This window comes from Leucopleurus acutus (genome assembly GCF_964270905.1).
Source record: "Leucopleurus acutus genome assembly, chromosome: 18".
Classification (NCBI taxonomy): Eukaryota; Metazoa; Chordata; class Mammalia; order Artiodactyla; family Delphinidae; genus Leucopleurus; species Leucopleurus acutus.
In genome coordinates, this window is record NC_139160.1 from 11,215,353 (window position 1) to 11,230,578 (window position 15,226).

At 35.2% G+C, this 15,226-nt stretch overlaps 1 protein-coding gene across 3 annotated transcripts in view; it reads left to right on the plus strand.

Annotated features, from left to right (window-relative positions):
- Positions 1-15,226, plus strand: part of NBEA (neurobeachin) — a gene marked incomplete at its 5' end in the record, with an annotated part of 627,381 nt that overhangs the window by 257,092 nt on the left and 355,063 nt on the right. For all 3 annotated transcript variants that reach the window (XM_082859302.1, XM_082859301.1, XM_082859303.1), the window contains one exon: positions 8,655-8,782. In XM_082859302.1, the coding sequence (XP_082715428.1) occupies positions 8,655-8,782 (128 nt within the window). The remainder of the gene's footprint in view (positions 1-8,654; positions 8,783-15,226) is intronic.

Here is a 15,226-nt window from a genome sequence, read left to right on the forward strand (position 1 = left end):
CAAATTCCACTCTTTTTATTTCCTTTTAGTTATTTCAGGTTTACTTACTTTTCTCTTTCTAGATTTTTAGGGTGGAAACTTAGATCAGGAGTCTATAAACTACAGCCCAGGGACCAAATCTTCCTGCCATCATAAACTTTATATATAAACTTTGTGTAAATAAACTTTTATTGGAATACAGTCACATCATTTGTTTATATATTGCCTGTGACTGCTTTCACATTACAATGGCAGAGTTAAGTATTTGCAACAGGGATAGTATGCCCTAAAATCTTAAAATATTTAGTATCTTACCCTTTACAGAAAACATTTGCCAATCCCTTGCTTAGCTCTTTGATTTTAGATTTCTTCTTTTCCATTACGAGCATTTAAAGCCATAACTTTTCCACTAAGCACTGTTTTAGCTGTATTTCAGAAATTTAGTGTTGTTTTAATTTTCATACAGTATTTTTTCTAAGTTTCTCTATGATTTCTTCTTTGACTTCTAAGTGTTTCAGAGGTGACTTTGGAGATTGACCTTTCTCAGTATAATGCCATGAGGTCCATCTAAGTGTTGTGTGTATTAATGGGTCCTTTTGTATTTCTGAGTATTATTTCATGGTATGGATGTACGACCGTTTGTTTAACCATTCACCCACTAAAAGACATTCGGGTTTTTTCCATTTTTGGCTACTACCAAAAAAGCTACAATAAACATTTGTTTTTATGTGAACATACATTTTCATTTCTCTGGGATAAGTGCCCAGAGTGAGATTACTGGGCTAATATGGTAAGTACCTATTTAGTGTTATAAAAGACTCCCACCAGCAATGTATGAATAGTCCAGTTTCTCTTCATTTTCACCAGCATTCGGGATTGTCTTTTTTTTTTTAAGGCCATTCTGGTAGGTATGTAGTGATATCTCATTGTGGTCTTCATTTGTATTTTCCTAATGGATGATTCTGAACATCTTTTTGTGTGCTTATTTTCCATTAGTGTGTTCTCTTCAGCAAAATGTCTGTTTATATCTTCTGCCCATTTTATAATTAGATTACTTTTTCACTTTTGAGCCTTAAGAATTCAGTATTCTAAGTACAAGTCCTTTTTCAAAATTGTTGTTTCCAAGTATTTGCTCCCAGACTGTAGCTCACGTGTTTCGTCCTCTTAATAAAGTCTTTGGCAGAGGAAACTTTGCATTTTTATTGTAGTCTAGCTTATGATGTCATGTCTAAGAACTCTTCACCTCACCTTAAGTACTGAAGATTTTCTCCTGTGTCTTCTATAAAGTTCTGTGGTTTTAAGTAGTAGTTTTAGTTTTAAGTCGGGGTCCCATTTTGAGCTAATTTATGTGTAAGGTGTGAGGTTTATGTCCAGGTTTATATTTTTTCCTGTGAATGTCCATTTGTTGCAGCACCATTTGTTCGAAAGACCATTCTTCCTCATGAAGCATTTTTAAGATCTTTTAAGGCAGATCTAGGGTGGCCTTTATTCTTGGGCTAATGTTGCCACTTAGAAAGTGTGCTGGATTTCTCCTGAACGCTCAGTATATCTAAGGAGGTCCCTCCTTTTTGGCCAGAGGGAACGCAGACAATTCTAGACCTGTGTGAGATGTAGAAGATGCCTGTTATGACTCCTCCATAATTGTTCTTTCTTCAGAAGTTGTTCTACTCTAACCTTGGGAGCTTTCAGGCATCCCATACCTAGATTGTTACTCAGCCAAAGATTACTGTGCTCTCCATACACCTTCCTCTTGCATACTATGCCCTCCAAATTCTATTCACCTTTGCCTCCTTGAACTACAGTTTTAATCTTGTCAACTGAGAAAGGTTGCTGGATTCTGTATCTGCCCTAATATGGGAAATACCTCCATGTAGGAAATCTGGGTGATGGTGGGACTCACCTCATTTGTTTCTCTTTCCTCAGGATTTTGTACCCCACATTTTGTATGAAAATAGTTGTTCTCCACATTTTGTAAAATTTTCTAGTTGTTAGCATGGGAGGTAATTGTAGACCATCTTAACCCCTTCAAGGTGAAAAGTAGAATTTGATACTTACGTTTCCTAATTTATCTATAATTCTTTCTAACTAAGCATGTATGGACAGTCATTTGATCCATGAATGTTGGCAGTTTTATCCCCCATTATACAAATACTTACACCTTTTTATTTCTTTTTCCTGACTTATAGTATCACCTAGTATCTCCAGTACAGTTTTCTATAGAAGCGGTTAGAAAAGGCATTCTTGTCTTCATCTCAAATGAAAAGCTTTGAACATTTCATCATTAATTATGATGTCTCCTATTTAATAAAGATACTTTTTATCAAATTTAAGAATTCTCTTGTGTTTATAATTAACCAAGTTACCATCATTATGGGTATAGAATTTTATCTCTAAAGAGAGGGTAAGTCATGGAGTTGACCATGTGGTTTTCCTCCTTTTTCTGCTAACATGGTCTATGATATTGACTTTTAATTTTAAAAATGCTAAACAAACCTTTAATTCCTGAAAGAAATCCAATTTCTTTGTGATGTAAAATCTGTTTTACCTTTTGAAGAGCTTATGTAAGATTGATATTTTTTATTTGTTTTTCTTTGTTTTCTAAAATATTTGGTAGAGTTCACAAGCAAAGACATCTGATCCTAGATTTCCTTTTTGGGGAAAGTTTTTAAGTTAAAATGTTACAAGTATCCCCAGATTTTCAGTTTTTGTCCTGTGTAAGTTTTGGTAGATTCTGTTGGCATAATGTAGTTCATAATATTCTCTTATTATTATTTTAACATTCATATAATCTGTAAGAAAGTCCCTCCTTTTTATTCTTTTTTTAAAAATAAATTTATTTTTTTTATTTATTTTTGGCTGCATTGGGTCTTCATTGCTACAGTGGGCTTTCCCTAGTTGCAGCAAGCGGGGGCTACTCTTCGTTGCAATGCATGTGCTTCTCATTGCAGTGACTTCTCTTGTTGAGGAGCATGGGCTCTAGGCACACGGGCTTCAGTAGTTGCGGCTCACGGGCTCAGTAGTTGTGGCTCACGGGCTTCAAAGTGCAGGCTTAGTAGTTGTGGCGCACGGGCTTAGTTGCTCCACAGCATGTGGGATCTTCCCAGACCAGGGCTCGAGCCCGTGTCCCCTGCATTGGCAGGCAGATTCTTAACCACTGTGCCACCAGGGAAGCCCCCTCCTTTTTATTCTTGATGCTTATTATGAGCTTGTTTCTGCTTTCCTTCCTTGCTTCCAAGTCTTGGCAGTGATTAATCAATTTTATTCATATTGCCATTAAGAAACATTCACTAGAGAGAAGTAACAAGAAACTGTTAGGTTGAAGTTTATACCTTATTATCTTTTCCTTAGTGCAGTGGATCTTAAACATCAGTATGCAACAGATTTACATGGGAGGCCTGTTAAAACACATTGCTGAGCCAATATGTAGTTCTAGTTCAAGACTGAAGACCTGAGAATCAGGAAAGTTGATGGTATAAGTTCCAGTATGGAAGCTGGGAGGCTCAAGACCCCAGAAGAGCTGATGTTTCAGTTGAGTCTGAAGGCCAGCAAAGACCAACTATCAAGTAGAAGGGGTTTTCTCTTATCTAGCCTTTTGTTCTATTCACGTCTTCAGTTGAATGGATGAACACACACACATTAGGGAGGACGGTCTGCTTTATTCAGTCTACCCATTCAAATTGTAATCTCATCCAGAAACACCCTAACAGATGTTAGGGGCACCCTGTGGTCCAGTCAAGTTGACACATAAAATTAACCATTACATGAAGTGATCTTGGTGTGCTGGCTCTAAGAATACACTTTGAGAAATAGTGTTTTAAGTGATCATCTTCTAGATTGCAGCATTAATTCCTGATTTATATAAGTCCTCTTCCCAGACAATGTATGGATCTCAGTGTAGCTTAACTTCATCTACTCCAAATTTAGCAAACACACTTATACATATGTGTATGCACGTGTGTGTGTGTGTGTGTGTGTGTGTGTGTGTGTGTGTTTGTGCACATAAAATTGTAAATGCAAGGGCTTCCCTGGTGGTGCAGTGGTTGAGAGTCCGCCTGCCGATGCAGGGGACACGGATCCGTGTCCTGATCCAGGAAGATCCCACATGCTGCGGAGGGGCTGGGCCCGTGAGCCGTGGCCGCTGAGCCTGCATGTCCACAGCCTGTGCTCCGCAATGGGAGAGGCCACAACAGTGAGAGGCCCGTGTACTGAAAAAAAACAATTGTAAATGCAACAAGAGAATATAATTACTATTTTATTGGTCAACATATTTAGATTTATCCAAATTTTTAACATTTACTTTTGCTCATCATTCCTTTTTGAATATCTGACTTACATGTGCTATCATTTTCTTTCGTCTTAAAGAACACCCCCTTTAGTATTTCATTTAGTGAGGCCTGACACTCCTGAATTCCCTCACTTCTTATTTAACTAAATATCTTTGAAATTCACCTCTATTTTTGAGGGATATTTTGAACCAAAGTAGAGTCTAGGTTGGAAGCTATTTCCTTTTAATGCTTTAAAGATATTAATGGGAAATTCTTAGCCATTACCTCTTCTAATATTGCTTCAGAATCATTCTATTCTTTCTCTGGGATTTGAATTACACATATATTAGATATTTTCTGTATTTCTCATCTATCTATCTATTTCTCTCTCTCCATTATTCTAGTATTTCTTTTTAACCTTAGTCCACTTTACTAATTCTCTTTTTAACTGTTTCTAATCTTCTGCATTCTTAATTTTAATTTTTGTGTAAGTACTGGAATTTCCATTTGATTTTTTATAGGTTAATATTCTCTTCCAGTTTCCTATAGTGTCTTTAATTTTCATGTATGTGTATATATATGATAATGGTTGCAGCCATGGATTTTTATGTGTTTTTTCTCTAATGGATTATTTATAGTTTTATTCCTACAAATTACTTAGAATCTGTAAACCCCTCTAAATGAGATTTCCTTAATATAGGTAAAAAACAATATATGATTGTGTTTTTTAAACTAAACTCTTGTGTTTTAAGTCATATTGTTTTAATCCAGGCACTAGAGCTGTAGAAATTCATCTAAAGCATTATTATATCCTTTGAATGTTTAGTTTTCCTATCATTGGTCATTTTGTTAGAGTGGTTGATAAATTTCCCAAGTCGCAACCATAATTGTGTTCATGGAAATCAGTAATTCTCTTTCTTAAAAAAATTTGTACTTACTATCAAGAAAAATAGCCAAAGTCAAAATAGCATCATAAGCATAGTTAGTGTGACTGAAGAGAATGAAAAAGAATAAAGTGGGGAGAGAGGAATGAGTAGCTTAAGAGAATGCATATCAGCCTAGAGTTGACAAACTCTATATTTAGGTCCCAAGAATGTTCTAAAATATTAACAAGTTATAAACAGATTATTAAGATTATAACCCTCACACTAGACTATGTAGGGCAAATTCCCCATCAAGTCTACATTTGTATTATTTCTCTGCACAAAATGTCTTAGACTAAGTGAATGTTTTTTGAATAAATGAAAACTTCCAAATGAAAAATTAGTACTTGGTGTTTTCCCTAAAGTAAGTGAAATACGCTAGTTGTTTTAGAAAATAATTTGCCAAAGGACCTTGTTTTATTTCTGGTAGCTATAGGTTCCTTCTGCTTTTAAAATGAAAATTACATTCAAAAGAAAGAATAATTTATTTATTTTTATAAGCTATAAAGTCAAAGAGTTCTCCCTTATTAAGATTTTAAAGAATTTTTAACATGTTAACAGATACATTTTTCATGTGCCTTGGGATTGGGAAAAAATAGTTTTATACTGTGTATTTATTTGAGATGATAATTGAAATAACAATATAGGCACAATATATCTTTAAAAAATTTTTTTTTTAGTAATTGGTGGTTATCTTCCAGGTGATAGAGGAGGGAGGGTATAAAGCTAAAATTTATGTTTATATCATTTCCTTTGAGAATTTAAATTGTGTAAGAATGAAGAGAACATACTTTACACTATGTTTACTTTAAAACACATTATGATGAATCTATATGTCCATTTTCTTCACTATGAAAAAGTGATGATGCAACTTTTCCACTTAGAATATTTTGTTTTTGCTTGATAGAGAAATCTGGCAGTATTATTTGATAATAATCTCCTGTATTTAAAACCTTTAATCTCTTGCTGGGTAAAATGTTAGCATTTTTTTGCCCTTTATTAGAATATTTAAATTATGGTTGCAGAATGATTTATAAAAGCATCATTTAATGTTCTGTTAACATTTTGTAAGAAAATAGCTGCAAAAAGTCTTATTATAGGGATTCACTCACTGAGAAATATCTTTTTGTCCATTACCCTTAAGTAAAGGTAATTAATACACATTTACATACACACATGTAATTAGTTGTATAGATTAATCAGTTTCTATTTGATATTTAATTTAATCACCAAGAACAGTACTTTTGCAATTCTGAAGCCTCTAAATTATTATACAGAAACCTGTAAAATATGCAAAACAAATCTTAAACTAGGGAAAATGTTTCTGACTTCAATTAGATAGTAGTATATTATGATCCAATAGTATAACTCTGATGTGAACCTCTATAAATCTAGAATTTTTCTAACGTAATTTTACTCAGTTAATCTTAAGTAAAAATAAATATTCATGCTTCACTCAGAATTCAGGTGCAAAAACAATAGTAATTATATCTAGATTTTTCTCCTCTTCATAGGTTCTCTTTTACCATTCTTACTTACCTTTCCTTGGTAGAGAGGATTACTTTAGCTGAGAAGCTTCATCAAACATGATCCTGAAGATTAGAAAGAATGAATGAAATAATGGATCTAAAAAAGAAGTTCTGTCTATATTCTCTAAAATTCAGAGCTAACTCATTATTATGATGATTATTCTGTGACTTCAGGTAGTCCTTCCTTTCCTAGCTGTTTTATTACAACTTAATAATAGTAAGTACTTTCATTAAAACAGTTTTTCTCAAAACGTGTTTCCTAGATAAGCAGTATCAGGCCACCTGAGAATCTTTTAGAAGTGCAAACTGTGTCGGTACACACAAACCTGCTGAACCTCTAAGGCTGGGGCCCTAGCAGTTTGGGTTTAAACAGGCCTTGCAGGTGATTCCAACCTACACCAAAGATTGAGAACCACTGCCTTAATGTCAGTGTTTGCTCCAGGAGTAACAGAGTAGAGGAGAATATTGAAAACTCTTTGTCTTCAGCAAGTCTGCAAAGCCCCACCCAGGTCCTTTTTTCTTGCTTAAAGTTGTTCCTCCAGAATATTCTCTTTAAGTGTTTGTGGAAGTTACTAAACCTGAGTTTCCTCTGAGTTCTTCTTTCTCTAAAGCTGTTGACCCAAATAAGAGGAAGTAAACTTAAATTGAAGTGTTAATGATGAGGCTTTGTGTCCACAGAGGATTCAGATCATGCTCTTTCCAAGTTAGGAAAGAGCATCCTAGATTATTCCCTAATCCCTCGCTATTCACTTAAAAAAAGATGGAATAGTTCAGTTTTAAGTATTAATAATACATTGCAAATTATTCTGTGATTAATTACCTTTTTGTCATTTATGTTTTCCTCATACATAACAAAAATGTTGCTTAGCATTGTGGCAGAACTTTTATTACTGTAAAGTATTGTTTAATTCCTTACTGTACATGTCTTCTGTGTAGAAGAATGTGTGCTCATCTAAGATTATTATATTGATTTTGTTTTGGTTCAAATATATCAGAGTCACATTTTGTAAGATTAAATACAGATGTGTTCTATTCAAAGTAGCAGTTACAAGAGCTATCATTGTTGACCTCCCACTATGTGCCAAGCACTTTTCTATGCACTTTACATGCCTTAGCTCATTAACCTTCACCTGGTAGGTACTGTTACCATCTTCATTTTGCAGACATAGGAAGTCTAATGTCCCAAGTTCACCTAGGTAGCATACGATGGAGCCAGCATTCCAGTTCAAGCAGTCTTACTCTAAAGCACTTACTTGTAAGAGAGACAGTTGGATGTTACCAAATTATTTGAGCAGAATTATTTTCTTTATCTGTGTTTTTACTTTTACATATCTTGCTCAAGGTACTTTCAAGAATGTCAGGTAGTGCTTATATAAAGTCATATAACTTGAAATTTAATAGTCAGCAATATAAATAATGAATGATACAATGATTGGTAAATAAAAAGTAAGTGGGCTTATGAAATAGAAAATGCCTACTTTGGCAAAGCAATTCACCTGTATCATACTGAATTCAGTTATCCCCTTATTTGTCCTGCTTTTCAGGAAATTTTCAGGGAACTCTTGAGAACAAGAGCTCATTCTTTGTAACTTTCACAGTGACCCATGTAGTAGGTATTCGAAACAGCCTTCTTTGGTGGAAAGAAGGATAGACAAAGAAGCCATACAGGAACTTCTTTTCTTGAAGCTCCTAGAGTTATGGACAGAATCTGTGGCCCTTGTGGGTGACAGGATCCTGATTCCTTTTCAGAGTATAATCAATCTGATTTAGCAACAGTCTTTTGAGTAGCCTTATGACTGATGTGAAACTCTACAGTGTCCCTTCTACATGAAGCTGTTATTATTCAGTGGGTTAGAATTGGACTTTTATAATTTTAAAGGTTTTAATTTAGAAGTAAAGTTTATTTGACTTTTTATATTGAACCATATTTACTAGTCTTTATGTCTTAATTTCAACAGCATCACTGCAAAACTTGAAAGAGCTTTAGAAAAAGTTGCTCCTCTTCTTCGTGAAATTTTTGTAGACTTTGCCCCATTCCTATCTCGTACACTTCTTGGCAGTCATGGACAAGAGCTATTGATAGAAGGTATGATTTCTCTCTCTATTCTAATTATTTTAGTTTCCTATAATGTATCTATTAATCATGGCATAACTTGTGCTACTAGAGGAATATTTATTCACAAAAGAATATAAAGACATTGCTTCCACAAATTCTAGTAAGATACTCATGTATGCTTTCTCCTTATTCATTTAAAAAAAAAAAGTAGCATGTTTGCACAGTCAATGCTAGTAACAGAATGAAGAACTTTGAAAAAGTGTTGGAATGGGAGGCTCTGGCCCTTATAATCCCAATCTATTAGGGCTGCTGTATATCCTTCATTAGGGTGGCATGTTTACTAAGCAATGATCTCTAAAATCCCCTTCTGACTCTTAAAGTGATGCTTCAAGTGACTTTTCTTATTCACGCATACCATGTGTAATATGAGAATCCTTAACTGAGAAAATGTAAAGAAATACTTAACTGGGAATTGATGAAGCTGTTATCTACTCGTCAGCAGCTTAAATGGAGTGAGAAGGCAAAGAAGATAAATTAACTGTTGGGAAGATTTAATATAAGCATCTGTATTAGGAGCTTTGAAAAATATGGTTGTCCGAAGCCTTACTTCTTTAAACAGAAGTTTTGTTCTATAAATATTCATGAGCTTCAGAAAGGGGTAATCAATATCTAGATGATCCTGTACGTGAATAATGGCTTTAGGTGCTATTCCTTGAATTTAGCAGGTATATATATATTTATATATATGTTTATATATTTGCAAACATACATACACTCTCACACACACACACACACACACACACACACGCACACACACATATTTGCTTTTTACTTCCTATTTACTGTGGAAGTTTTCCTTACCTGTTCTGTCATTGTCTCAACTGCTTTTACACAATCTGTTTCTATTAGGGGAAACAATAATAGTTAATAACCTGAATTTAAACCCTTGTTTCACTGCTTTCTTAGCTGTATGACCTTTGTGAGTTACGTAGCCATTTTGTAGCTTAGTTGCTTTCTATAAGATGTAGTCAATGATAACACCTCCCTCCCAGGGTTCTTGTAAGGATTAAATTGTATAATGCCTGTAAAGCTCTTAGAATAGTGACACATGGAGGGCTATTCATTTTTTTCTTAATACAGTGTTCTTGCTCTAGGCCAAGTGCTATTAGATACTTGGAATATATTAGTAAATAACAAAGATCCCTGTCTTGGTCACCTTATATTCTATCAAAGAGAGAACATAAATAAATACTGAGCAAAATAAGTAATTAAATTATATAGCATATGAGGTGGTAAGTGTTATGTAAAAGGATAAGTACAACACAGGGGATTGGTATTATAGAAGTGTCAGGGTTAGGTTGCAGTTTTTTTTTTTTTTTTTTTTTATGCGGTACGCGGGCCTCTCACTGTTGTGGCCTCTCCTGTTGCGGAGCACAGGCTCAGTGGCCATGGCTTACGGGCCCAGCCGCTCCGCAGCATGTGGGATATTCCCAGACCAGGGCACGAACCCGCGTCCCCTGCTTCGGCAGGCGGACTCTCAACCACTGCGCCACCAGGGAAGCCCGGGTTGCAGTTTTAAAGAGGTGATTAATTTTAAATAAGCCAGTAGTAAAAGTTACGTCTCAGCAAAGACTTAAAGGAGGTGAGCCATACAGCTTACTAGAAGAGTGTCCTAGGTCAAGAGAATAGTGTAATGACCCTATAACATGTGTTACCTTTATAATAAGAAAAAAAATTCAATAAACATCATTAAAAAATTAAATCTCAAATGTTTCCTCATTCCCTAAAAGTCTTTTAATTTTTTCAGTATTTATGTATATCTTTTCCAGAAATTAACTGACAAATTTACCAAAGAAATTCATAAATAGTGAACAAATACATGCAAAAATAAACATGGAATAAAGTTAGTAATATAGTAGTGTTAGTAATGGATCCTGTACTGTTATTAGAATTGGGATGCAAATTCAGCACTGTTTTCCAGCAGCCAAAGCAAAGAAGGAATTATTTGAAGTTATAAAACTTGTATTATTGGTTCCTAAATGAGTTTGTGACAATTTTGAGTTCTAAGGAATTACTGTCAGATGACTTTTTAACTGCTCTATGTTGGTCAGTCAGAACCCCATACCTGTAGCCCCCTTTCCAGAATTTTCCATGGCCAGACATCTGGACTGTTTCTTATTTCTTCCCAGCCCTGCAGAGAGAAGGTAGGAGAAATAGCCTGTAATTGAGAGCTATTTTTCTTGGGCTTCCCTAAGTTTACCTCAAATACTCTGAATTGAGTTGAAGCAGCATTAAGAATAATCCTCTTGGATTTTTATAAAGGTGACTGTGCTAAAAAGGAAACGTTAGACCAAGTTATATATTAAGAATTCACTTTGTGTTCCCTTGATAGAATACAATTTTACTTTTTCACTTTTCTGAATCCAAAGAATTTAATTAAATATCCTATTTTTAAAACTACGTTGGTGTAATGTTCATACTCTTCTTTTGTGTTAAAATGATTTTTCTTAATGAAATGATGATAGCAAATGGTAGATTTTTAAGTTTTGAGTTTCGTTTTGTAAATGCCATTACTTGGCACAATAGAAAGTTGACAACCTTAAGATATGGTCCTCCAAATTTCTGCTAGGCCATACAATCAAAAAATCTAGAATCCTCTGCTGTATTCCAGAACAGCATTAGGTATCCTCACCATTTAGTCATAACCTTCCTTTTCAGACTCAACTAGTCTCTGTCCTCTTACTATAGAGGACATTCCTTTAACATTCAATAAGTTACACATTGTCACATTGCTTTGTTTTTGTACAACCCTTCCTTCTGCATTGGATCTTTTTCCTTTTTTCTTTCCCCCAAATTATTCTCATCCTTTGAGTTCTGCTTCAGGTTCCTTATGCCAAATTAATGCCTTCTCTTCTGTGCTTCTGTGCCATTTTATTTATACAATATTAATAAAATTGTTTTTCACTTGTAAATAGGAAGTATTTTATTGGTTTTATTAACATTGCCTAACTTAGATTCTGGTACATAATATTGAATATTTTTTTCCTTGTACTTGAATACAATATTATTTGTGTTACTGATAATGTTTGGTAGAGGTAAGTTTTGAAAATAAGGGAAGGTAGATAAAACTTTTGTGTTCTGTGGTGAGAATTCCTAATATTGATCAATCATCCACACCCATGCCTTGGATCCTATAGTCACCCAAGGTCCATTCTTGCTCTCTGCCCCAGACTATGGAAATATATATCCTGTCATGTTCTCATTCTTGAACATGTACTCTTGATCATTCTTTCTTTTTCCCTCTCCTCCATTTCCCTTCTTTCCATAATTTGACACACTCTTCCTCTCCTCTGAGAAGAAAAACTGTCAAACTATTGTGAAGAGCTCAGGAGAGTAATATGATAAAAATATCTTTAGTTATTGAATATTTCTGTTCAGAAATAGTGCTTCTGATGAATAAATCTCAATGCTTTTGATTTCATCATATGTATAGGTATGGTAGGAACAAAACTGGATTTAGGTAACTGAAGATATTTTAATGTCTTATGAAAAGAAAAGACAATTACTCCTGATTTCAAGTAATCATAAAATATGTTTGAATTGAATCTTTGTTGTTTTATATTCAGTTTTTCTTGATTCACATGTGTATCTATTTAACTCTTTTCTTATAGAATAATTAATTATTGGTAGTTTATACTGTCTGTGTCCTTTAAAACACATGCTAAAATAATGTCCTTTCCTTTTCTTAATTTGTCTATCATTTTATTAGTCAACCTGTGTTAAATTTATTATTGTATGATTCTATAGTAATCAGTGTTGTTCATACCTTTTAAGTTCACTCATTAACAGTAGCTATTTTTGCATAGCTTTTGGGTGTGTGTGTGTGTGTGTGTGTGTGTGTGTGTGTGTCTTCCCCTTGGCTATAATTAGTAATTTTTAAGATGATAGTTTTGGGGAGCTTAGTGAACTTTCTCTAAGAAAATTCTAGCTTTTCAATGGGCAAACTAATGTGTACAAATTAGAGTATATAATGCAAGTATCAAAATCTACCAGCTTAAGATGGCAAAACAGGGGCTTCCCTGGTAGCGCAGTGGTTGAGAGTCCGCCTGCCAATGCAGGGAACGCGGGTTCGTGCCCCGGTCCGGGAAGATCCCACATGCCGCGGAGCGGCTGGGCCCATGAGCCATGGCCGCTGGGCCTGCGCGTCCGGAGCCTGTGCTCCGCAATGGGAGAGGCCACAACAGTGAGAGGCCCGCATACCGAAAAAAAAAAAAAAAAAAAGATGGCAAAACAACGTTTGGTCCAAAATTGTTATAGTTATACTAATGGGTTGGTTACCGAACTTTTAAATCTGTTTCACTGCTCTATTATTGCATGAGTACACCATTGTTTTAATCTTTGTCAATTTATAGAAGTTGTATGTAATCATCACCCACCAGTCCCTCTCATCTTTTTGAATAAATGATCATTATCATTAATTTAAAACAAAACAAAATTGCTTTATTTATTTGGCTTAGGCAGCAATGGAGGATGCACTTCAGAGGAGCCATTGGACTTCTCTTAAAGAGTTGAGAGGATCCTATTTTAGAGTTTAGATTTAAGGAAGAAGGTCCCGTTGTAGATGGAGCGCTGGCGTTAGATCTTGATAATTGTTATTCAGGAGGTCTTGGAAATACCATGAGCCTAGAGTTGCCATAGTAATAAAGAAGCAGACCCAAGTTAATTAGAAGAGAAGATGTTTGTGTGTGTGTGTTGGGGGTGAGGGCCGTGTGTGTATGTGTCTTAGCCTTAGTGCCCTTTACCTTGTTCCACCACCGCACAGAATGGCCCTGAATATCACTGCTGTGTTCCATGAGCATTACTTGTGTTTGGTTGAGAACTCACAAGAACATTAGAGATAACTTAATTATCATGGGGATACAGCAGATAGTCTCAAAGTCAGGAAATGAAATACAGATAGACTTGAGGCAGCCTGGAAATGGGAAAGGAGTGTCAGTAACAAGGGCTACTCCTCAAGCAGTTTAACATACATGGAATTGGAGTCCAAGATGAAGGAGGTTGAGACGATATGTGTGTATGTGTATAGCCAAATAATTTGAAAACTATTAATCCTAAGATCCAAGAAATTCAACTAACCTCAAGTAGGATGGACACAAAGAAAATAATTCCATGGAACATCATAATTAAACTGTTCAAAACCAGGTTTCAAGAGAAAATTTCAAAAAGTAGTCATCAACATTAAGCAAACCAACAACTCATTTAAAAATGTCTTGAACAGATACTTCACAAAAGATCACATTAGGATGCCAAATAAGTTCATAAAAAGATAGTCGACATTATCAGAAGGTAAATGCAAATTAAAACCAGGATGACACAACACTACAAACATATGAGAACGACTAAAGTAAAAAATACTGATAATATTGTGTGGGCCAAAAGGTTTGTTCATTTTCTTCCGTAAGATGGCTCTAGTAGCACTTAGTTGTCTTTAATTCATTCGAAACAATTTTGTTAGATTGTATGTGGCAGCTGTCATACCAGTGTGCATTTAAAAAGAGACCTATCAAAATTGGTGAAGTTTTGGGTAGCCATTTTACTATTGAAGATGGAAGAAAAAAAGCAGTGTATTTGGCATATTATGCTTTATTATTTCAAGAAAGGTAAAAACACAACTGAAATGCACAAAAAGATTTGTGCAGTGTATAGAGAAGGTACTGTGACTGATCAAATGTGTCAAAAGTGGTTTGCAAAGTTTCCTGCTAGAGATTTCTCGCTGGGTGATGCTCCACGGTCGGGTAGACCAGTTGAAGTTGATAGCTATCCAATCGAAACAGTAATTGAGAACAATCAACGTTATACCACTCAGGAGATAGCCGACATATTCAAAATATCCAAATCAAGCGTTGAAAATCATTTGCACCAGCTTGGTTATGTGAATTGCTTTGATGTTTGGGTTCCACGTAAGTTAAGCGAAAAAAACCTTCTTGACCACATTTCCGCATGCGATTCTCTACTGAAAACGTTACGTTTTTAAAACAAATTGTGAATGGCGATGAAAAGTGGACACTGTACAATAATGTGGAACAGAAGAGATCATGCAGCAAGTAAAATGAACCACCACCAACCACACCAAAGGCTGGTCCTCATCCAAAGAAGGTGATGTTGTGTATATGGTGGGATTGGAAGGGAGCCCTCTATTACGAGCTCTTTCCGAAAACCCAAACGATTAATTCCAAGTCCTGCTCCCGATTCGACTAACTGAAAGCGGCACTGCACTCAATGAAAAGCGTCCAGAAATAGTCAACAGAAAACGTATAATCTTCCATCAGGATAATGCAAGACCATGTGTTTCTCTGATGACCGGGCAAAAACTGTTATAGCTTGGCTGGGAAGTTCTGATTCATCCACTGCATTCACCAGACATTGCACCTTCGGATTTCTATTTATCTCGGTCTTTACAAAATTCTCTTAATG